Source organism: Pogona vitticeps, chromosome 1, assembly GCF_051106095.1.
Source record: "Pogona vitticeps strain Pit_001003342236 chromosome 1, PviZW2.1, whole genome shotgun sequence".
NCBI classification, from domain to species: domain Eukaryota; kingdom Metazoa; phylum Chordata; class Lepidosauria; order Squamata; family Agamidae; genus Pogona; species Pogona vitticeps.
In genome coordinates, this window is record NC_135783.1 from 5,118,967 (window position 1) to 5,143,971 (window position 25,005).

The 25,005-nt window shown below is 45.5% G+C and overlaps 1 protein-coding gene and 1 long non-coding RNA gene across 17 annotated transcripts in view; one reads left to right on the top strand and one right to left on the bottom strand.

The window, feature by feature from the left end:
- The window catches only part of MSRA (methionine sulfoxide reductase A), a 227,717-nt gene that overhangs the window by 70,846 nt on the left and 131,866 nt on the right, over positions 1-25,005 (top strand). For all 16 annotated transcript variants that reach the window (XM_072986579.2, XM_078381762.1, XM_078381767.1 and 13 more), the window contains exon 2: positions 17,432-17,500. In XM_072986579.2, coding sequence (XP_072842680.2) covers positions 17,432-17,500 — 69 coding nt within the window. The remainder of the gene's footprint in view (positions 1-17,431; positions 17,501-25,005) is intronic.
- LOC144584794 (uncharacterized) lies at positions 22,729-23,571 on the bottom strand. Its single transcript, XR_013539242.1, has 2 exons — positions 23,041-23,571; positions 22,729-22,868 (listed from the first exon to the last, which is right to left on the bottom strand). It is a non-coding gene; the product is annotated as an uncharacterized LOC144584794 (long non-coding RNA).

Here is a 25,005-nt window from a genome sequence, read left to right on the forward strand (position 1 = left end):
TTTTTATTGCATTTTATCTGGCTTATAAGCAGTTACAATATCTTGTCTTTGTGAACGGGTACTTACAGTACGCTGCTCTGCATTATGGCCTCTGTGTGTCTAGGTCTTAAGCTGATGCTTTAGGGAATTTCCCTCTGTTTAACGTTGGAATAATATTAATTCCTTTGTATCGGTTTCAGAGTAATTGTTATAAGAGTAGTTTCAGGCTTTAAATTAGTGCCTGCAGAAGCGCGCGCCTAACGGCGCGCGAAATCCTCTCACTCTATTTTTTTACTTTAATCTGCTAAATAAGATAGCCAAATAGTATTTCTTACACCTGGCGGCAGGAATGTTTCAGGAGTAGGATCATACCTCCACACTATTAGGGAGCAGGCCGGGTAGGTGGGACCCGTCAACCATGTAAGGCAGCCCATCTAGGAGAAGGAAAACTCTGATTTCAAACCTCCACTGCCTTGTGGCTATATCCACTCATGGAAAAGGCTTCAGGAGATAACCTCGAGGCAAAATCCGGAGCCGGAGTCCCGTAGACAGTTCGTGTTGTTGTGCCAACTCCTGCGACGTCGCTGGAACCAGTTGTATTGGCTCTTGCCTCTCCATTGGACTATTTCAGTGACGTGGAGAGGGGGGATTTTCTGCTTGGGTAACAGCCTATCCTCCATATTATTCTACCCAGGCTTCGTGCTCTGGAGAGGACACTCCAGCTTTGCATACAGTGTCGAAATAACACAGGAACTAGCAGTTACTGGTTATACGTTTTGCTCGATTGGCCAGAGCATGATGCCAGGGACTACTTCTGATGGTCAGAGAGCCGAAAAACAGATCAATAACCATGCACCACGTAACAATCAAAAGAAAACATCTGCCCTAAAGTTGGGAACCTGGAATGTTCGGACAATGACCATTGGCTTTTCTGACAACCTGCAGGAAATAGACGACGTGCGCAAGACAGCTGTTATCGACATTGAACTGAGTAGACTGCGGATGGACATTGTTGCCCTGCAAGAGACGAGATTGCCAGACATGGGATCTGTCAAAGAAAAAAACTTCTCATTCTTCTGGCAGGGAAAACCACTGAACGAGACCAGGGAATATGGTGTTGGCTTTGCGGTCAGAAATACTCTGCTGAGATCCATTGATCCACCTACTATGGGGAGTGAAAGAATCCTGTCTCTGCAGCTCCACTCATCAGCGGGACTGGTCACCCTCATCAGTGCATATGCACCAACACTGTCATCCACAACAGAAGTCAAAGACAAATTCTATGACGATTTGGCAGCTACTATCAAAAACGTCCCTGAGAGAGAGCCGCTGTTCATTCTCGGAGACTTTAATGCTAGAGTTGGTGCTGATCACAACTCTTGGCCCACCTGTCTAGGCCGTTTTGGCATTGGGAAGATGAATGAAAATGGCCAACGTTTGCTGGAGTTTTGCTGTTATTATGGTCTTTGTGTCACCAACACATTCTTTAATACAAAGCCTCAACACAAAGTTTCCTGGAGACATCCAAGATCGAAGCATTGGCATCAGCTTGATTTGATCCTCACTAGACGTTCTAGCTTATCTAGTATTACGATCACACGCAGTTACCAGAGTGCTGATTGTGACACTGATCATTCCCTGGTGTGTAGCAGAATAAAACTGCAAACAAAGAGATTGTATCACACTAAAAAGGAAGGAAAACCACGTATAGATATCAACAAGATTCGCAATCAAAGAAAAGTGGAGGAATTTGCCCAAGCGCTTCAGGAAACCCTTCCAGGCCCGGCTGATGCGAATGCACCTGAACGATGGGAACACTTCAAGAACGCTGTTTATAACACTGCCTTGTCCACATTTGGCAAGAAGACCAAAAAGACGGCTGACTGGTTCGAAGCCCATTCAGAGGAGCTGATTCCAGCCATCGAGGATAAGAGGAGAGCTCTAGCAGCATACAAAGCCTGTCCTAGTGAGTACAACTTGCAGGCTCTTCGAGCTGCTCGTAGCCAAGTCCAACAGACTGCCAGGAGATGTTCCAATGATTATTGGCTTCAGCTCTGCTCTCAGATACAGATAGCAGCGGACACAGGTAACATCAAGGGAATGTATGATGGTATCAAGCAGGCTTTAGGTCCAATAAAGAAGAAATCTGCTCCCTTAAAGTCTACTACAGGCGTGATCATCCAGGATCGAGCACAGCAGATGGAACGCTGGGTACAGCACTACTCTGAGCTATATTCTAAAGAGAATGTAGTAACGGAAGAGGCACTAAATAACATTGAGTGCCTGCCTCTCTTGGAAGAGCTGGACAGTGAACCAACTTTAGCAGAAATAAAAGCAGCCTTGGATTCCCTTGCCTCTGGCAAGGCACCTGGAAAGGACAACATCCCCGTTGAAGTTTTGAAGTGTTGTAAAGAGATCATCACCACTGAGCTGTATGAACTCTTTTCTCTTTGCTGGAGAGAAGGTGGAGTACCACAGGACATGAAGGATGCAAACATCATCACATTGTATAAGAACAAAGGCGACAGGGGCGACTGCAATAACTACCGTGGTATCTCTCTTCTCAGCGTTGTAGGGAAGCTGCTGGCCCGTGTTGTGCTGAAGAGACTTCAGGTGCTTGTAGACAGAGTGTATCCAGAATCACAGTGTGGTTTTCGAGCTAACAGATCCACCACTGACATGGTATTCTCCATCCGACAGCTGCAGGAGAAATGCAGGGAACAACAACAGCCACTCTTTGTGGCCTTCATAGATCTCACAAAGGCCTTTGACTTGGTTAGCAGGGACGGACTTTTTAAAATACTTCCCAAGATTGGATGTCCACCTCAACTCCTTAATATCATCAGGTCCTTTCATGAGGAAATGAAGGGCACTGTAGTTTTTGATGGCTCAACATCAGATCCCTTTGACATCCGAAGCGGAGTAAAACAAGGCTGTGTCCTTGCGCCAACCCTGTTTGGGATCTTCTTTGCTGTCATGCTGAAGCAGGCCTTTGGAACTGCAACAGAAGGTGTCTATCTCCGGACTAGATCAGATGGAAAGCTTTTTAATCTCACTAGATTGAGAGCGAAGACCAAAGTCCAAATGAAATGTATGCGGGACTTCCTCTTTGCTGATGATGCAGCCATTGTTGCCCACTCTGCTGAAGACCTCCAACAACTCATAAATCATTTTAGCAAGGCCTGCCAAGACTTTGGACTAACTATCAGCCTGAAGAAAACACAAGTCATGTGCCAGGGCGTGGACTCACCTCCCTCTATTACTATCTCCATGCAAGAACTGGAGGTTGTTCATGAATTTGTGTACCTTGGCTCAACAATCTCTGACACTCTCTCCCTAGATGTCGAGCTGGATAAACGCATTGGGAAAGCAGCTACCATGTTCTCTAGACTCACAAAGAGAGTATGGCTTAACAAGAAGTTGACGGCATACACCAAAATCCAGGTCTATAGAGCCTGTGTCCTGAGCACACTCCTATACTGCAGCGAGTCCTGGACCCTTTGTGCACGGCAGGAGAGGAAGCTGAACACCTTCCATATGCGTTGTCTCCGACGCATTTTTGGTATCACCTGGCAGGACAAAGTTCCAAATAGAGTAGTCCTAGAACGAGCTGGAATTTTCAGCATGTATACAATATTGAAACAGCGCCGTCTACGTTGGCTTGGGCACGTCGTGAGAATGGCTGATGGCCGGATTCCAAAAGATCTCCTGTATGGAGAATTAGTGCAGGGAAGCCGCCCCCGAGGGAGACCACAGCTGCGTTACAAGGACATCTGCAAGCGGGATCTGAAGGCCTTAGGAATGGACCTCAACAGATGGGAAACCTTGACGTCTGAGCGTTCAGCCTGGAGGCAGGCGGTGCATCATGGCCTCTCCCAATTTGAAGAGACACTTGTACAGCAGACCGAGGCAAAGAGGCAGTCCCGAAACAAGCAAAACCAGGGAGCTGGACAGGGGACAGATTGGATCTGTCTCCAGTGTGGAAGGGATTGTCACTCTCGAATTGGCCTTCTCAGCCACACAAGACACTGTTCCAAGACCTCCATACAGAGCACGATACCATAGTCTCTTGAGACTGAAGGATGCCTACAATGAGTTTCAGACTGCATATTTTAATGGAATGGATACAGGCTTTGCAGAATTCTGCTAGAACATTTCAATTAATTCACTAAAATGAGTAGTACAATCAGAAATGGATTAAAATTAGGTAAAGCTTCCCCTTGACATTTAGTCCAATCATGTCCGACTCTAGGGTGTGGTGCTCATCCTCGTTGCCAAGCTGCAGAGCCAGCGTTTGTCCGTAGACAGTTTCCGTGGTCATGTGGCCAGCGCGACTAGACACAGAACACCGTGACCTTCCCACCAAGGTGCTACCTATTTATCTACTTGCATTTTTACATGCTTTCAAACTGCTAGGTTGGCAGGAGCTGGGACAAGCGACAGGAGCTCCCTCCGTCGCCTGGATTCGATCTTATGACGGCGGGTCTTCCAACCTTGCACCCCAGAGGCTTCTGCAGTTTAACCTGCAGCGCTACCACATCCCCCTTAAAATTACAGAAAGATAATTTCAAGCTTGTAGAAAATGCAGGCACTGGCTATTAGAATGTGGCTTCAAAAATAGTAACGTTTTTTCATTAGTCCAATAAGCAGAGCAGGAAAGGATGATGACCCGTGAAGTGGTATTCCACATGTCTCCTTAAGTTTTGCAGTTTCCAAATCGGCAGAGAGCAAAACTTGTGGCGTTGCCAGGCTCCAAAGCTATGACCCTTATTGGCTGATGCAAGATCCGAGAACAGCTCCTTTCCTTGGTTCAATCTCCATACCCTGTTGTGCTCCCATGGCATTTTAATATGTGCCTGCAGAGTGCCAGCAGACTTAAAAGCGGGGACCTTGGCGGAACAGCTCTGGTGTCTTTTTCCCTCCCTGCCTCTCTCCCTTGTCTAGAATTCCCAGATACTTTCTGTACTGATGCGGGAAGAGAGGGAGAAGGGAGCCTGGCACTCAGGTCCTAGGCTTACAGGGATGGGAGGTGGGATGTGTTCTCTGCACACTGTTGGAAGCTTATCCCTTCCTTGATTTTCTCCTCTTTAAAATGCCCCAAGATTCGTTGTTGTTCGTTGTGGCTGCTCTCTAACATGTCTTTCTCCCTGAAGAATGTGTTTTGTTTCCCCATTTGTATGGAGACAGTGCTATCTGTTAAGGTCAATCATGATAAACTGTGGCAGGTTCTGCTTCACTCTTCTTTAAAAATAAAGGCTTCGAATACGTAAGTTTCTCTCTCTCTCTCTCTGTGTCTCTGTGTCTCTGTGTCTCTGTGTCTCTGTGTCTCTCTCTCTCTCTCTCTGTCTCTGTCTCTCTCTCTCTCTCTCTCTCTCTCTCTCTCTCTCACACACACACACACACACACACACACACACACACACACACAAGTACTTTCATGTGAAAATGCACATACAGAGATCTGGTTTCTATTCCAAATGTAATTAGCTATAAGGTTCTCATATACAGCTTGTTGTTGTTTAGTCATTTAGTCATGTCCGACTCTTTGTGACCCCATGGACCAGAGCACGCCAGGCCCTCCCGTCTTCCGCTGCCTCCCGGAGTTGGGTCAAATTCATGTTGGTCGCTTCGATGACCCTGTCCAACCATCTCGTCCTCTGCCATCCCCTTCTCCTCTTGCCTTCACACTTTCCCAACATCAGGGTCTTTTCCAGGGAGTCTTCTCTTCTCATGAGAGGGCCAAAGTCTTGGAGCCTCAGCTTCAGGATCTGTCCTTCCACTCAGGGTTGATTTCCTTCAGAATGGATAGGTTTGTTCTTGTAGTCCATCGCTTTCCTCCCAAGAAGCAGGCATCTTTTAATTTCGTGGCTGCTGTCTCCATCTGCAGTGATCATGGAGCCCAAGAAAGTAAAATCTGTCACTGCCTCCGTGTCTTCCCCTTCTATTTGCCAGGAGGTGATGGATATACAGCAATATGTATCAAATGCATGTGTTGTTTTTGTTTTTTGGAAGAAATGATGACAAAAGTATGTGAAAACTGTCAGCAGAAACTGTGTGATTGTTGTAGGTTTTTCGGGCTGTCTGGCCATGTTCTTGAAGTTTTTCGTCCAGAATACGACCAGTCAGCCCGAAAAACCTACAACCACCACTGGATCCCGTCCGTGAAAGCCTTCGAGAATACAGAAACTGTGTACTGTATTTGTACATATCTGTAATATGGTGGACTGGTTAGAACGTTGGACTAGGACTCACAAGATCTGGGTTCAAATGCTGGCTTGGCCATAGAACCTTATGGTGGGTTGAACTGGTAAAACTACTCCTGTCTCACTTACCTTGAAAGTCCAGCTAGGGTCGCCATAGGTCAGTTCCAGCTTGAAGGCACACACTTTCCGGCTTGTCTTGCACGCAAGGTGTTGCAAGAGTTTGTTGTTTTGGAATCGCACCACACAGCATGAGGCATTCATCAGAAGCTTCTGCCCATCTGCCCCATTATCTTGGATTTAGGAGACTTGCTACAGGGTGTGAGCAAAATTTGGTCTGCAATGGCTGGAGGCGACAAAAGACAACTCTTGACAGAGGTTACACCCACCTCTTAGTTACCAGGTGTGTTGGTATGCCTGTACCCTTGACCTTGCGTTTTCTGTTTGTGTGCCATTGTCTTGACTGAATGCCGAGGGAATGGCTCAGAAAACTAAGCATACCATGAGACAATAGGAATGGGGAGGGGAAACATTCTATAGGTACTGAGAAATGCACATAAAAAGAAATGGAACAGTGGAATAGGATCTTGAGGGCACCAGTGGAGAATAAAGATTGGTTTAAGGGGTTGTACATCACTTGTGTCAAAACATATAGACTGAAAGCCTTCTGAAAGCAGTGATGAACCCAGAGAAGCTTTTTATTGTTATGTGCAGTCAAGTCGCCTCTAACTTATCATGACCGTATGATTGACTTGTGATGACCGTTCCTGAAAACATGGCAGAGAAACTTGCAAGTACATGAAAAGTATGTGTCCATTTTATTATGCATTTAGCTTTTCCCTAATTTTTCTGATGACTAGACTAGCTGTTGTTTTGAAAGGAAGCCTCAAATACAAAAATGAAATTGGCTTTATCTTAGACTCATCCGAAAACTATTTTGGAGTTATTTACTGACATACGATGCAGAAACACATCACATTTTGTAGCGTCAATCAGTGTATGCCTAGTAACGCTGTTTGATGTATTAGATGCAATTGAATGTAGGGTGTCACATCATGATACATCAGCTACATGAACAAATTGCTAGAGCTATTTTAAGCGACCACAGTGGCCTTTGTCACTGTCAATGTTAATAAGCAAAAAATAATTTGTTCCAAGTATAACTGGGAGCCATATTGTTTTCCGCAAAGCTCCATCCAGCAAGATGAAAAGTGGTGGAGGGCACATGGGTGCATGCCAGTCCTCAAGGGCATGGATATTTTCTCATCTCTTCCATCTGCTGCTCTTCTGGTGTACGCTGTTCGACTCCAAAGCCGAGGTTGCTGCAAGTTTAACTATGCCGTGGATTTGAAGAGCAAGCTTGGTCGCAGTGCCTGGAACAAGATCTTTAAGACCTACAACAATTTTATTTATTTATTTAAATAGGGCCAGGAGAACAATAGTAATGGTCTGCCACTTGGAACATGAGGATCATCTATTGTGGGACTATCAAGCAGCTTAAAAACTGTCCATTAAGCTATTGTGTTGCTTAGCCACGCAATAGCTTAATGGACTTTTAGCATGAATGAATTTTTAGCATGTATACCTTACTGAAACAGTGACGTCTGTGTTGGCTGGGCATGTTGTGAGGATGGCTGATGGTTGAGTTCCCAAAGATGGAAAAAGAGTGCAGGGAAATCGCCCCAGAGGGAGGCTACCACTGTGATATGAGGAGATCTGAAAACAGGATCTGAAGGCCTTAGGAATGGATCTCAACAGATGGGAAATCCTGACCTCTGAGCGTTCAGCCTGGAGGCAGGCGGTGCATCATGGCCTCTCCCAATTTGAAGAGACCCTTGTCCAGCAGGCCGAGGCAAAAAGGCAGTCCCAAAAGCAGCCAAATCAGGGAGCTGGACAGGGGACAGATTGTATTTTTCTTCAGTGTGGAAGGAATGGTCACTCTTGAATTGGCCTTCTCAGCCACACTAGACGCTGTTCCAAGTCCTCTATTCAGAGCATGTTACCATCGTCTCTCAAGACTGAAGGATGGCTAATCTTAAAAAATCTAATCTGTTTAGCCAAAAGAGCCAGGAAGACTGAGCCAGTAGTTGAGGACTCAAGGGCGAGGATCTTTCCCTCGGACTCCGTGTTCAGGTGAAAAGTGCTCTTGCCTCCGGCTTGCCTTCTATTTTGCTGGAGGGACAACATTGGGCAGCCACGGAAGAGCCACTTTTGGCAGACCCCCCTCCTCCCCCAGAACAGACTCTTTTTCTTTTTTTCTCAAAAAGAAACCATATTGACAGCACGCTGTTGCCCTCTGGTCAACTTTTTCTCCCCAGATTTCCCTGAGTGTTCAGCTACGTGAGAGTAGCTGTTGTTTTGAGAAACACCGGTCTAAGGGTCCCGTTGAGCAGGTGAAGCTAGCTAACTGAATTACGGCCACGCGAACCGACTTGTTTCCTTCTCCTAGAACAGTTCGCCCTATATTAAGCCGAAATGATTCAGTTGCAAAGCAGCAGCTGCTATTTTCTTACTCGGTCATGTGTCGTTAGTTCCACAGTCCACCCAAAAGCACTGAAGTGCTTTCTGTATCTTCCTCTTCCTGCTAAGATTTCTGTTTTGATCTGGAGCCTTCCTTCCCATCAACACCTAAGTGACTACATACGGAACGAGAACATCACCCTGACAAATACCGGTTTTCTAGTTCAACAAATTTTTGCTGGCTGTCTCCGGGTTGCTTCTTGAAAGCCAAAATTGGCTAACATGTATAACATGTATAACCTCCTGGCTTCCAGATAGGTGCAGATACTTGTTCCCTGCAGTGAAGGATAGTTACCTGGAGTGGTGGAAAGGTAGTGAGCAAGCCAAGCCGATCAGGTGACAAGGAACGGCTGCCAGCATTTTTCCACTGCAGTCCTTTTGTCTTGTGATTTATTGCTTGATCACCTCTCCGAATCACAGTGCTTCTCCCTCCCCCTTTATAGCACTTCTCCTCTCCCTCTTTTCCGACTGCAGCATCACTCTACAGTCTTTTCCCCCCTTCAAATTTGAATTTCATGGAGTTATAAAATACGAGCAGGGAGTTGACACAGGACAAACCGTGCTTCACAGAAGAGCTACTGTTGGGCTCTTAAGTGCCTAGAGCAAATTCTTTGATCTACAAGACTGGGGACATTTTAAAATCTTTTATCCGCAAGACTGGAGGCGCTTCATTTGACCAACTCTCCCTTCTTAAAGAATGGGTTGCTTACCATGAGCTAGGCTCTGATTCTTGCCAGGGGTGCTTAATTTTCTTGCAAAAATCTTTTCAGATGACGATTGATGATGTGGTTTCAACAAAGTCATGGAGACTTTAGTAAAATATCTGTAATCTGGGGTGGGCTGTTATTTTTTTTGCCATAAATAGTTTTTAGATCTTTGGTTTAATGGAAGGTTGATTAAGCAAATGGATGGAGCTCTATCTTTTCCTTAGACTCGCGTGAAACAACAGTACAATAAACTGGTTTTACAAGAAACACAGTAAATTTCATTTCGCACAGACATAATTGAAAGCAAGTATTTTAAAAGTGTTAGCTATAATTAACAAGTATCTATCAAAATAATCATTATTGATTATACTGTACATGGTAGGTGGTACTGAAGCTTCAAGATAAGACGAGTTCTTTCATAACAGTGTAGGGTTGGAATAAACAGGAGATGATCCATTATAATCCCAGGGAGTGAGGTCCTTCAAGTCATGTGACCTTTAATGGTGATACCCTAAATAGAAAACAGGAACAAGCAAAGTTCTGAATAACTAGTGAAATGGCAAGCTTAAAAAGATTTAAAAAGGTGAACCAAACTATCATAGGAGACTGTTAAATTTATTTATTTATTTATTTATTTATTTATTTATTTATTTAATTTATATGCCGCCCACTCCACCCAAAGGTCTCTGGGCGGCTTACAACAATTAAAATTCAATGCAGTAAAATAAAATGATTAAAATACAGTTAAAATACAATTAAAATACAATTAAAAAATACAATTAAAATTGCCATCATTAAGACCCACAGTTAATGTTATTTCAATTAAAAGCCTTCTGGAACAGGAAGGTTTTGACCTGGCGCCGAAATATCATCAGTGTCGGCGCCAGGCGAATTTCAGTTGGGAGGGCGTTCCATAGTCTGGGGGCAGCTGCCGAGAAGGCCCTTTGTCTACAAGCCATCCCTCTTACCTCCTTGAGGGATGGCTCTTTCAAAAGGGCCCCCTGGCAAGATCTTAACAGCCTGGTAGGCTCATATGGAAGGAGGCGGTCCTTCAAGTATCCAGGGCCCAAGCCGTTTAGGGCTTTATATGTCAAAACAAGCACTTTGAATTGGGCCCGGACAGCAACTGGTAACCAGTGTAAATTATACAGAATCGGCTTGATGTGCTCTCTGGCGGCCCCACCACTCACCAGCCGCGCAGCTCGATTCTGGACCAGTTGCAGTCGCCGGACCGTCTTCAAAGGCAGCCCCACGTAGAGCGCATTGCAATAATCAATACGAGATGTTACCAGTGCATGTGTAACTGTCATGAGACTCCGCTCGTCCAGGTAGGGCCGTAGCTGGTATAATTTCCGCAGCTGAAGGAAGGCGCCTCTGGCCACCGAGTCCACCTGGGCTTCCAGTGTTAGACTGGGGTCCAGGAGCACCCCCAAGCTGCGGACCCTGTCCCTTAGGGGGAGTGTAACCCCATTCAGGACAGGGAAGTGGCCCTCCAACCTGTCCGGCGAAGCACCCACTAACAGCACTTCCGTCTTGTCTGGATTGAGTTTCAATTTATTAACCCTCATCCAGTCCATTATCAGGTCCAGACACGAGTTCAGCACAGAAACCGCCTCACCTGGATTGGTGGAAAACGAGAGGTAGAGCTGAGTGTCGTCAGCATATTGCTGACTCCTCAGCCCAAACCTCCTGATGACCTCTCCCAGCGGTTTCATGTAGATGTTAAACAGCATGGGGGACAGTATTGAGCCCTGAGAAACCCCATGACATAAATGCCATGGGGCAGAGCAACTGTCCCCCAGCACCACCCTCTGGATACGGTCAGCTAGGAAGGAGCGGAACCACCGTAAAACAGTGCCCCCAACTCCTAACCCAGCCAGCCTATCCAGAAGGACACCATGGTCGATGGTGTCGAAAGCCGCTGAGAGGTCCAGGAGTATCAACAGGGTCACACTCCCCCTGTCTCTCTCCCGGCAAAGGTCATCATACAGGGCGACCAAGGCTGTCTCTGTACCAAAACCCGGCCTGAAACCCGATTGAAATGGATCCAGAAAATCCGTTTCATCCAGCAGCGCCTGGAGTTGCCCGGCCACAACCCGCTCCAACACCTTGCCCAAATAAGGGAGGTTCGCCACTGGTCGGTAGTTGACCACCAGCCTTGGGTCCAGGTTAGGCTTTTTAAGGAGTGGTCGAATTACCGCCTCTTTCAAGGCGGTAGGGACCACTCCCTCTCTCAGAGAGGCGTTCACGGCCTCCTGGACCCAAGTGCGAACCCCCCTGGCAGATCTTCCAATTAGCCAAGATGGGCAAGGGTCGAGCGGCGTGGTGGTAGAACGGACAGATCCAAGCACCCTGTCCACATCCTCGGGTCTCAACAATTGAAACTCATCCATTAAAGTTTGACCTAAGCACGGCACACTGGACACATCTTCCGATTTTGCAGTAACAGTGGAGTCCAGCCCACTGCGAATCTGAGCGATTTTTTCCTCAAAATGAATAGCAAACTCATCACAGCGAGCTGATGAGCAGTCCGGGACCTCCACCGGGTTTCCCGGTTGAAGAAGATCCCGGACCACCCGAAACAGCTCTGCTGGACGACATTCTGAGGAAGCAATACGGCTGGAGAAATATTGCCATTTCGCCAGCCGTATTGCCACGAAATAGGCCCGATAATGGGCTCTAAGTCGTGTTCGATCGGATTCCCAGCGGGACTTCCTCCACCTGCGCTCTAGCCGTCTCCCCTCTTGCTTCATCGCCCGCAGTTCAGAAGTATACCAGGGAGCTGTCTGGGCTCGGCGAGCAGGGAGAGGGCGCTTAGGCGCAATCGTGTCAACCGCCCGGGTCATCTCCCTATTCCATAGGGTGACCTGACCTTCGACAGGAGCGCCAACCATATCAGACGGATACTCCCCCAGAGCATTCAGGAAACCATCCGGATCCATTAGTCTCCGGGGGCGGATCATCTTAATCGATCCCCCACCCTTGCAGAGGGAAGAAGAAGCTAATAGACTGAATTTGACCAGGAAGTGGTCTGACCATGACAATGGGGTCACGACCAGCCCCTCCACATCCAAACCACCACCTTCCAGTCCCGTTGTGAAAACCAGGTCCAAGGTGTGGCCCTTCTCATGTGTCGGGCCGATGACACATTGAGACAGCCCCATGGTTGTCATGGCGGCCATGAAGTCCTGAGCCGCCCCAGTCAAGGCAGCCTCAGCATGGATGTTGAGGTCCCCCAGCACCAGCAGCCTGGGAGTCCTCAACACCAGGTCCGAGACTGCCTCCGTCAGCTCAGGTAGGGAGACTGTTGGTACGCAGCAGGGTGGGCGGTACACCAACAGAATCCCTAATCTGTCTCGTGAGCCCAACATACAATACAGGCCCTCAAGACCTCCTCTCAAAGGGATAGGAAGCCTGGTCAAGGAGATAGAACTCCTATAGACTATAGCAACTCCCCCTCCCCGACCCTCTGAGCGACACTGGTGCTGGACCGAGTACCCAGGAGGACACAGCTGGGAGAGGGGGACACCACCTTCCTCTCCCACCCAGGTCTCAGTAATGCACGCCAGGTCAGCCCCCTCATCCAGAATTACATCATGGATGAGGGCAGTTTTGTTTTGTACTGACCTGGCGTTCATCAACAGCACCGTGTGGCTCGAGGGTTTGCTGATATGGTCGCCTGATACCATCTGGTTGGAGGTAGGACTAGAAGAGGGGATAGATGTAAGATATCTACCCTCTCTTCTCCTACGCGGGCATGTTCTACCCCCACCGCCATTCCTTCCCCTACCCAGCACCACCTCAATGGCTGCCCCCTCCAACGCCCTCCCCCCTTCCTGTTCCATCAGGTCCACTGTGGGTCTCTATGCAACTCAATGATAGTTAAAAACAAACAAAACAAACCCACACACCCTTCTAATGCCCCTTCTCCCCTCCCAGCCAGATGGCTGGTGTTGCAGAAGGGGTGGGATAGCCCAAAGCAGCAGCAGCAGCAGCAGCAGGGTCCTGGTCCTGAAAGGCAGGGGAGTGCAGGCCAGAAATACTCCCAGGCACTGTCTCTCACCCAGTGCCTGGGGACGGCAGATGTTACCAGCGACTCCCCCAACGACAGGAACGATTTATGTTATCGGGTGTGCTGAAATTAAATGACTTCTCCAAATTAAGGTGAGTAAAAATCAATGATTTAAAAAATCAAATTGATTTAAATCACAATTTAAATTTTTAAAACCGATTTTTAAAAAAAAATCATTTAAAAATTCTGATTTTTGGATTTGCTCCAAATCCTGTAATATTAGACCTGCTTTGGGAGCTGTTGATCTGTACCTTTGTAGTAGTTTCTTGTTGCTTCTTGTTTACTGTATCTTAATTTATAAAATTAAGGTATGGCAAACAATCTTCTACAGCAGTGGTCCTCAACCTTGGGCCTCCAGATGTTCTTGGATTTCAACTCCCAGAAATCCTAGCCAGCAGAGGTGGTGGTGAAGGCTTCTGGGAGTTGGAGTCCAAAAACATCTGGAGGCCCAAGGTTGGGGAACACTGTTCTACAGCACCTCTTATGAGAAAAAGGACACTTCCTTAACTATACTTCGGTTTTATAATTATACAGATACACAAGTGCAGGAATCTGTTTGCACCGGTCAGCTTGTTTACACTTGTTCCATAAAGGGAAAGCCACATGACACCCATTGGATTAAGGATCTTGATGACTAAGGAAAGGATCAGTTTGCACGATAAAAGTTATAATATTCCCCCCTATTTCTCCAGCTGTCGTCAGAACCCAGGGCACTTAGAATAAAGAGGCTGGCCATCTTCATGTTTAAAGTCGTGAAAATGAGCCAGGTCTCATCCAGGAAGTTTTTCCTTCTCCATTTGGTAGCCTTTCTCTTGGTATGGCAGCAGAGGTGGGTTGCTGTCTCCTTTAGTGCTGGACCTTTTAACACTTAAAAGGTAGACTTTTGTGCTTTTCAATGTGGAGTGAATTTGCACTGTAGGGAAATAGGTCTCATATCTGTGTATGTGTCCAGACACACATTTTTCCGTTCAGTTCTTGCGGTTGGCAGTACATGGCGTATTGAGCACATAGGGAACTTATCTGTCGCGGTCAGTACAACAGGGTGGAGGACGATGGCCTTGAGTAACACAGCCCCATGGTAGACGCCATATAATGAACGAATAATCCTAAGGTGGTCACTTCAGAGTTGGGGTACAAGAGGAAGAACAGATATTTGGGTGGAAAGACTTGCACGCTAACAGGGGTTGTAAGAGTAACTCTCAAGAACATAATATCTTAAAGCAGTGGTTCATAACCTGGGAGTCTGAGAACTGTCTACAAAAATCTGATCGCTGCAAACTTCAATTTCCTTCCTGTTTCTTTGAAATCCGTGTGCAAAAGGTTGTATGTATTGGTTTTGGTACAAATTTTTTTGAGAGGGAGCATAATGTGTATCTATTCTCAAAGGGATGTGTGCCACAACTATGGCTAACGACCCCTGCCTTAAGGTTTACTTTCTTCCCTATGAACTAGCCTGAGCCTTGAAAATGCCTTCATAAGCACAGTTACTTTTTTCAGAGATGGTGGCTGGCGTTGGGTCCTTTTCAAGGAGAAAGGTGGAGTAAAAATATTTAAAATAAACAAATAATAAAATGAGATTTTTGTTATGGTTTAGTCGAATAGTTGACTCTTCGTGACCCCATGGATCAGAGCACGCCAGGCCCTCCTGTCTTCCACTGCCTCCTGGAAATAAAATGAGACAAGGGGCCTTTATTTGTGTAGGCACCTAGACGACAGAATGCTTTTCCTGGGGCAGCTTGAAAAGCCTATTTTATTTCAGATTTCAGATGGATTTTTAAAAAACCTTCTGTGACAGCAGTTGCCTCTTGGGTTCTGATAGTTTCTCGTTCCAACTGTTGATTGGTTGATGAAGCTTTAAGATTTGTAATCATGTTAGCTTTACTCTCACTTTAATGATGGCCGTCCAGTCCTATGCATTTCTACTCAGGAATCAGTTCAATGGGGCTTACGGCCTGGCGGGTGTATACAGAATAGGACGTCAACCTGCATTGCTTTTTTGGATGTCTGATGGTTGCTTAAAACACACTGGCTGGCTGCTCTGAATATAAAGCAATACAAAAGCAGGGTTTAGATTAAAATATTATAAAAGCGAATAATTACCGTATACAAGTGGGTCTCATAACACAATCCTGCAGCACTGAATGGGGCTGGGATGGAACTTAATTGAGCAGCAACTGTGGAAGCAAAAAAACAGGTGAGCTGATCAAACAAATCTCTAAGAAGGAAGCAGGGTTGCTTCTGGGAATATTTGTCGATTTTTGTCCAGTCGACTTAATTCTGATCCAGATGTTGACGGAAGGAGTATTTGCTGTTTAATTATTCATTTGTTGGAAATCACATGAATCAAGGCTGAATAGTATTGGTTTCAGACAGCACACTCCAGAGAGCTATTCTTTGAGACCTATAGGTAGGGATCTCTTCCTGTTGAATGGTGTTGACTATTTTCCCTTGGACTGCCAATACTGTATGCGCTCTGGGAAAGGATTATGCCAGTTTCAATTCTTGTATAGTATTATTTGATTACAAGCTGGTTTTGGCATTAAAAGAAGTGCTGAAGGTCCAGATGTCCCAAATCTACAGTAAATAATAATGTTGAAAATGAGAACAAGCGCATATTTGAAAAACAGGGTGTGATGGAACCCTAGCCAATTTTTGCCTGATAACAGGAGAAATAAGATGATCAGCTGGGGGAATACAGGAGGTGAGCCTATCCAGGAGACCCTACAGGACGTGAAGCCAAGTACAGTATCTTAATTTGTATCTATAGAGGGAATTCGTATATTTTATCAGTTGAGTTGTAATTTAAGAAGAACTTACGTTGAACTCTGTTGACTTTACTGGTTGATACGTTCTAATAAAGAATTTACCATTTGGTTGTTGTGGGTTTTTCGGGTTGTTTGGCCATGTTCTGGAGGTTTTTCTTCCTAACATTTCGCCAGTCTCTGTGGCCGGCATCTTCAGAGGACAGGAGCTAGAGAACACAGAGAGAGTTCTAGCTCCTGTCCTCTGAAGATGTCAGCCACAGAGACTAGCGAAATGTTAGGAAGGAAAACCTCCAGAACACCCCCAAACAGCCCCAGAAACCCACAACCACCATCGAATCTCGGCCATGAAAGCCTTCGAGAATACGGCTTACCATATTCTCATCCTTAAAGCCATTTGTCCTCGTATGTTTGTGGCTGAAGGCAAGCCTTTTTAAAGGAAGGATATTTGAGAACTGGCAAGCCTGGGTAGAGGCCGGTTACACAGGGGTTCCCACCTAAATGATAGTTGCCCATATCATTATGGTTTGTTATGCGCCGTCAAGTCAGAACCAACATATAGCAACTCTCAGAGGGATTTCAAAGTAAGGCAAATATTTAAGGAGTGGTGTTAAGAGTTCCACACCCCCAGTGAACTTCCATGGCTGAGCAGGGATTTTAATCCAGACCTCTTGAGTCCTAGTCCTTCACTGTTTTCACTACATCATCCTGGGCATCTCATCATTGTTGTTGTTCTTTAGTCGTTAAGTCGTGTCCGACTCTTCGTGACCCCATGGACCAGAGCACGCCAGGCCCTCCTGTCTTCCACTGCCTCCCGGAGTTGGGTCAAATTCATGTTGGTCGCTTCGGTGACCCTGTCCATCCATCTCGTCCTCTGTCCTCCCCTTCTCCTCTTGCCTTCACACTTTCCCAACATCAGGGTCTTTTCCAGGGAGTCTTCTTTTCTCATGAGATGGCCAAAGTACTGGAGCCTCAGCTTCGCGATCTGTCCTTCCAGTGAGCACTCAGGGTTGATTTCCTTCAGAATGGATAGGTTTGTTCTCCATGCAGTCCAAGGGACTCTCAAGAGCCTCCTCCAGCAATCATTGCATTTATTTAGCAGTTTGGGGTTTAACCATCATAATTGTTGCATGGACTTGTTTTCATGATATATTTCCAGGCTTGACATGTCCATGTTTCCTTACCTTTCAGATAAACACCACGTGAATGGGAACACTATGGTTGAACCTTTTCCAGAAGGAACGAAGATGGCCATATTTGGTAAGTTAATCTCCAGTCCTAAAGCCACTTAGCATTGAACCCAGTGGACTTGGGAAATCACATGTAGAATGATGTTGTTATTCTGTTAATACCATTGACTACTGCTACAGAAATTTGCGCTCAGATTTGCGACATATTATTTCACTTGATTTGTGCAGAAATAGCTCCCCTGTGACTTCTGTAGAAACAGGCAGTGAACTTCATGTCGGAGCAGGACTTTGTGTCTGATTCTTCCATATCCAGCCCCAGTGTTATGCTTTGCTCAGTCCACATACTCTGCGGTGCTCCTATATGGAGCAGATCACTGTAGCTGCAGGAAGTGATCGAATGGAGGATTATGGATGGAGGCTCAAAGCTTTTGGGGACTTTTGAAAAAAAAATCCACTTATAATAGCATGAGCTTGTACCTCTTTTAAGATCCACATGTCCGAGATACTGTAGTCTTCCAACTTGACTTATTTTCAACCATGCTAATAATAACCCAGCTACTGGGGTTGCTTAATAAAAGGTTTTGTCATGCCAGCCTAAGGAGGAGACATGCCACCAACTGCAGGCTGCTAAGATGTTTGGTTGCTAAGATCCAGTCAAGAGTTTGGAACTGCTGGGTCACTTACTTCACTTACTACCTTTTGTCTTTCACCAAAGGATATATATTTTCACTAGTGTTCACATACTTGTAAACAAAGACACACTCTGTCCTTTCTCTTGTACAATGATCTTCCATTAATGTGTTATTCTTAAACTGACATAACTGTCCGCATGAGGAATGTCTGAAGGCCAAACTAGATGCAATGCTAATTACTTGAGCGCCATTAATGTGCATATTTCTATTTTTATTTTTATCTGATTATTTATAGCCTGCTTTTCAAGGCACAGCCCTTTCCATATCAGCTCCCAGTGTCACTAGGCAAGGACACATTCAATTTGAAGTTAACTGGCTTGCAGTGATAACAAACATTTGCTGTTGTCATGACACCAACTGTGTTTCAAAAATTGCAAGTAGTATAATGAAGGAGACTTTACGTGTAACTTGAAGACCAACAACAACCGAAAGCTCCTTTCCTTCCAATCACAATGATTACCAAAAAACAACTTTAAAGAATCTTTGGGGAGGAGACAGTAAATCCTACAATGAGATGATAATCATGGTTAACAGTCAAAAGGCCAGAAGCTGTTAGCCATTATACAGCAACTCTCTCTCTCTCTCTCTCTCTCTCTCTCTCTCTCTCTCTCTGACACACAAGCACAGAGGCAGTGTTTACATTTCCCATGTTACTATTCCTCAGAGTTTGGAAATCTTATTTTTTTTAAACCACAACCCTCATAATTCTTAGTAGCATAGGGGATTTTGGAGTTGAAGTTCAAAGTGGTAATATTTCCAATCTGCACTGGAGACTGTCACTTGTTTCTCTGCATCCTGCTTCACTGAAAAATGACATGTAAACTCTAACTTATGATGACCCTCTCAGAGCTTTCTAGGTACTAAGCACTTGGAAGTGGTTTATCAGCTCCTTTTTCTGGTGAAACTTGTGGACCATGCTTTCCCTACCAAGGTGCAGGTGGTAGGACCTGTTAATCCAGGAGCCGCATATACAGTGGTGCCTCGCATAACGAGCGCACCGTTTAACGACGAATCCGCATAGCGACGCATTTAGGGTAAACATGCGTGTTTAGGGTAAACATTGCATTGCAATGATCGGTAAGCGTTTCGCTTACCGATCTTCGCATTGCGATGTTTTGGGAACAGCTGATCGGCGGTTCCAAAATGGCCACCGGATCAAGAAAATGGCCGCCCGCAGCGTTTTCGCGCCCTGCCCTCACTTACCGAGGCGGCGAAAATGGCGGCCGTATGGGGAATCTTCGCATAACGGTGAGTTTTGGGGGTTTTGGCCCCGTATAGAGATGTTTCCGGATAGCGACGATTTATCCGGAATGGATTATCGTCGCGATGCGGGGCACTACTGTACTCTGGGTGATCTCACCTGGCCACCCTTATGAGAAGCACAGTGAGGATTTGAACTGCTAACCTTTGGATCCACAGCAAGGCACCCCAACCCACTGGGCTATAAAGCTCTAGTCCTGCCCCAAAATTTAATCTCTGGGAACTGTGTGGGAAAGCAGATCACTCAGATAACATGCATGAACCTGCTGCATCTGGAACAGGCTCAGCCAGAAACATTTAATGCAATTCAGAATGTAGAATAGGTTTAGCTAGCCGGTGAGTTATTGAAATGAGTTTCTGCCACAATGACTCTGACAAATATTACAGCTTCCAGATAATTATTCCTTAATATAGACCAGGATGGTCAGATGATGATTCTTCAGTATTACTAGGACAATATTGCTGGGCAGTACGAATGGGCATATGTCAAAGGCTGCTGCCTAATGCATTTAATAGGAATTAGGGAGCAACCAAATTTTGAAAAATTAAACTATTGGCTTTTTTTGCAAAAAAAGGGGGGGGAGGGCTCGTCTTGAGCTGGTCATAATGTTTCTAGTAGAACTTAGAAAACAGCCTTAGCCACCATGGACAGAAAAAATAATACTCTAAGCTATGGTTTCCACAAATCTATGGGGCCATTGCATTTCATTGAACCATTTCTCTGCAGAAGGATACTAAGGCATCACAACCTATTTTTTTCCCAGTTGCATTGTTACAGGAAAAGCACATGCATTTTCATCTCATTTATCTCATTATGTTTATACTCTCCGTTACAAACCATGCCCCTTGATCCCCACTTTATATAATCTGTATAAAGTTAACCAGCACACCAAAGACTGCACATTCCTTTCCTTCCCACGTCTCTGAATGTTCTTTAAAAAATTGTCCATTTGAAGATTTCAGCAGACCATTATTGGGTCCTCTTCAGGTGAACGGTTCATTCAGGAAACATCCCTGGCTATTACAGACTATTAAACCTCTTTTGTATCTAAACTTGATTCTCACCTAGGGTTCTTTAGACCAATGGTCTCCAACCTTGGGCCTCCAGATTTTCTTGGACTACAACTCCCAGAAGCCTTCACCACCACCTCTGCTGGCTAGGATTTCTGGGAGTTGAAGTCCAAGAACATCTGGAGGCCCAAGGTTGGGGACCACTGCTTTAGACAAAACCATAGTAGCAGATCTATTCACAGCAATGAGAAAACTCAAGACAGTACCGAGATGAGCAAAACCTGTTTGTTTGACATGATATTATGCATGAATCTGGAAAAATATTACAGAAATGTGTTCAAAGTTGGCATTCTACTTAGATGAAACCAGGATATTGGTCCTCTTATAGAAAGGTGTAGAAGCTAGTGGTATGTCTATTTTCCCTAAAGTGTGTTTAGTTTTTAGTACCTCCTTGATATGGCTTGGAATGAATGAAGTATCAGAATCTACTGATTTAATTAGTATTGTATAGTTTTATTAACTGAATTGTTATTAATAGGGATGTCCTTGTATGAATGAATTTGTCTGGCTATATTATTATTAGGCACCTTGGGTTCCTTCCAGAATCAGTCTTGATTTACAAAAAGGAAACAGCAACCATTCAGAAAACATGAGAGAGAGAGAGAGAGAGAGAGAGAGAGAGGAATTAAAGAACAATACTTATGTTTTTTATCTTACGTATTTGTATTTGCAGCATCACTGAGAAATCTGAGTTTATAAAGAACGGTTTTAAAATATTTTCAGTGATTGAGACAGTGATTTTATTTATCTTGCTTCTGGGCTGCTGAAAGTCTCGATTTGTATGTTTATAGCTGGGATGATAAAGTTGCACAATTCTTTCGGAAGCTGTTCTCTTTTCTTTATGTTAATTTGTTCTCTTGTTCTCCAATCAATAGTTCTGCTTCCATCTAGAATCTGTGATTAGGAAAAAAAAAAAACAAAGACAAAAACAGGGCAGAAACAAGCAAAATTCTTCCTGTACTTATAGGTTGCTTTCAGTTTAATTAGTACAAGCATTAGTGCAGATTTTTCATCAGGGACTCCGTAAGATCAATATAGATATACATGTTTTCCAGCATTAAGATTTAGGGCACAAGACACAGACACTTTTCTGCTCAAGCTTCATTGGAGGAAATAGATGTGTGCAAAACCACTGCTGTACTGTTGTTCCATTTCTGTTCATTTCAGTGTAGTGTTTTGCAGAATTTTTCATTGTATGGGTCCCTTTGTATTCCACAAACCCAGATGGACCATTCTAGTCTCCTAGTGCCTATCAGTGAGCAACTGGAAAAGTTTGCTGGCTATTCTAAAGAATGCATGCCACATTCATGTGGGATGATGGAAATGACCAGCACAACAGCTCTTATTGGTGTGCTCCATGAACCCAGTGTGCTCACTAGCATGGCCCTCAGAATGCTTGACAATGCAATGGAGCCTGAAAAACAATCTACCCCAGAACATGCAGAAAAGTCAGTGTAGAATGTATTTTCAATGAGAGAGCTGAAAAGCACTGCTCTTGATAAAGCTACTCTGTGTTGGGAGAGGGAAAACAGACGAAGGAAATTAATGGAACATACTGTTGGTTAAGAGGCACAGGACTGCCTCCCCCCTGCTGCCCCCAGAATGTGCTTCTGGATCAGGCCTTTAGTACCACTGCAAACATCAGTCATGGAAAGATGTATTCTCAGTATACATCTCCAAATCATTGCCCATCTCCATTTCCTCGGTTGTTACACTGGCGTGAGAGGTTGGTCTGTAAGCTTCTTTGGAGTGACATATTTCCTCTCCACTTGCACTCTGCAAGGAACTGTCCATGGAATGCTCATGGTGTTGATGATGAGGCTTGCCAGGTCTCAGAGAATGAGCTGGTGTGCCAGGAAACGGATGGGCTCCCCTGCATCTCCAGGCCAGGCAGATAAATGTCAGGAACAGTGGTGGAAGGAAAGGAATGAGTCTGGTTTGTTGTTATTGGGTGGCCATAGTGTTTGGGTACTCAACTCCAACCCTCTCCGAATGGCACCAGGGCTCACGGGCGTCCTGGGTCTGTCCAACTCGACACATAATATACTTGCTTGGGAGCTCAGACAGGGAACCCCCAATGCCTAGCTCCCTCCCTCACACACGCATGGAGAAATAATGTAGTATGTTCCCAATTCCTGTGACAGCACAAGGCCCCACACCAGGACTTCACCAAGATCCACCCCAGGCATTGGGCCTCTGATATAATGAGGGGATGGGGAAGATAATCCCTTAACAGCCCCTGACAAACAAGACAACACTTCAAAACCATTCCAGAAAAAAAAATACTTTTATTGGTTTTGGAAAACAGGTTAAAACGGGTATATCCTCAGCGCAGACAACAGCCTGGTTCATCTCCAGGGGGACGCCTGCCTTCTGGTCCTTCGCATCCCCCTGGGGAAGAGGAAGCCTCGGGCCCTGCAAGAGGAAGAGAAAAAAAGATTTAAGTTGGGAGCTCCTCCTCGGCCGCCAACCGGCTTCTACCCAGGCGTATCCACCCACCAGTGTTCTGGCAACTTCATCCCGAAGTTCCGCCTGCCAGCCCATTCACACACAAACACCAGCCACCCCCCGACACACACACACACACCTTCGCTCCACCAGCCATTCAAACACAAGCCCGGGCTTCCATCCACTGATATTTGCACATCTTCCGCCAGCTGGTTTCCGGAGGCCAACTTCCACCGGCTTCATCCGCCAACCTCTGCCGGCCTCTGCCTCGTGGCCTCAGCCACCTTCCGCAGGAAGATCCCACCGGCTTCTGTCTGCCAACGTCCACCGACTTCTCCCCGGTCCATCGCCGACAGCAGACAGCTTCCAGCCAGGGATCTCCAGCGGTTCACTCGCAAAACCCTTTTGGCAAGTTCCGAAGTGGCCTTGGGCAGAAGGGCTGAGTCCCCTGCAGGCGCTGCTGCTCTCTCTGCCCGACTGCCCTCCGGCCACTGCCTCCTGCCCTGCCCAGCGAGCCCCTTTTATCTGCTAGCAGAGAGGGGGGGCTCTGTGAGGTGACAAAAGACCCAGGAGGATGATGCTTTTGGGTTCCCAAGGCAGCAGCAGCAGCTGCACCCTCGGGATTGGCTGAGTCCTGAAGATGATGTCAACAATCCCTCTGATCATGGGATTCACCCACAACAGCTTTCATTTGATATGATTTTATATTATTTATTTATTTATTTATTTATTTATTTATTTATTTATTTATTTATTTATTTATTTATTTATTTATTTATTTAATTTATATGCCGCCCACTCTACCCAGAGGTCTCTGGGCGGCTTACAATAATTAAAATTCAATACAATGAAATGATTAAAATACAGTTAAAATACAATTAAAATACAATTAAAATTGCCATCATCAGGACCCACAGTTGTTACATCAATTAAAAGCCTTCTGGAACAGGAAGGTTTTGACCTGGCGCCGAAATGTCATCAACGTCGGCGCCAGACGAATTTCAGTTGGGAGGACTATTAGTGGCCTATAAATGTATCCACTATCACCAATCCCTCTGATTGTTAAATCTCCCCATGTTGGCCTTCTGACAGGATTCTAGGCTGGTACTCCAAAACTTTATCTTCCATCGTTTGCACCATAAGGAACTTTCCTAAGCTCTGAGCTAGGAACAAAAGAAGAAGTAATAAATGAATGTGGATGGGCAGAGTCACACAATGCAGCCTTTGACCATTTGTTTTTGTTCTTCTTGCCTCTTTTTGGTCATTTTTTTCTTGCCCTTGCCATGAAAAAGATATTGCAGTGGTGCCCCGCATAACGAGCTCCCCATTTAACGAAGAATCCGCATAGCGATGTGGATTTTGCAATCGCAAAAGCGATCACATTGCAATGTTTTTAATGGGCAAACTTCGCATTGCGATGATCAGTAAGCGTTTCGCTTACCGATTTTCGCATTGCGATGTTTATAAAACAGCTGATCGGCAGTTCGGAAATGGCCGCCGCAGTGTTTTTGCGCCATTTCCTCGCTTACCGGGCAACGAAAATGGTGGCCGGATGGAGGATTTCTGCATAGCGGTGAGTTTCCCCCCGCATAGCAACATATAAAACGTGTTTTAATGCGTTCCTATGGGGTTTTTTGCCCTGTATAGCGACGATTCCGGAAAGCGACGATATTCCTGGAACGGATTATCATCACTATGCGGGGCACCACTGTATAAGGAGCCCGTTAGGAAAAAAACCTAAGTGTTTGAAACACATACCAGTATTTTAACACCATCCCTGCACTTTCAAAATGCAACTGTGTTTCAAAGATGCTCCCAGCCTTTGGAACTCCCTCCCACTGGAAGGTAGACATCTTTGCTGTCCTTTCACAAGGCGCCGAAGACCTTCCCGTAAGCTTTCCCTTATGGACTGGCTGCCTGGGTTAGGATTTTGAATGGACTGTTGTGCCCTATTGCTTTGAATGCGTTTTTAATGTTGCTTTTGTTTATTGTTTTTAGTTGGGTTATTTGTTCCTGTAAACTCCTTTTTCCAGCACCTTTTGAAGTGTGGCTGTCAGGGACTGTACCTGCAACTTCCCGAACGCCAGACTCGCTGCCGGCCTCT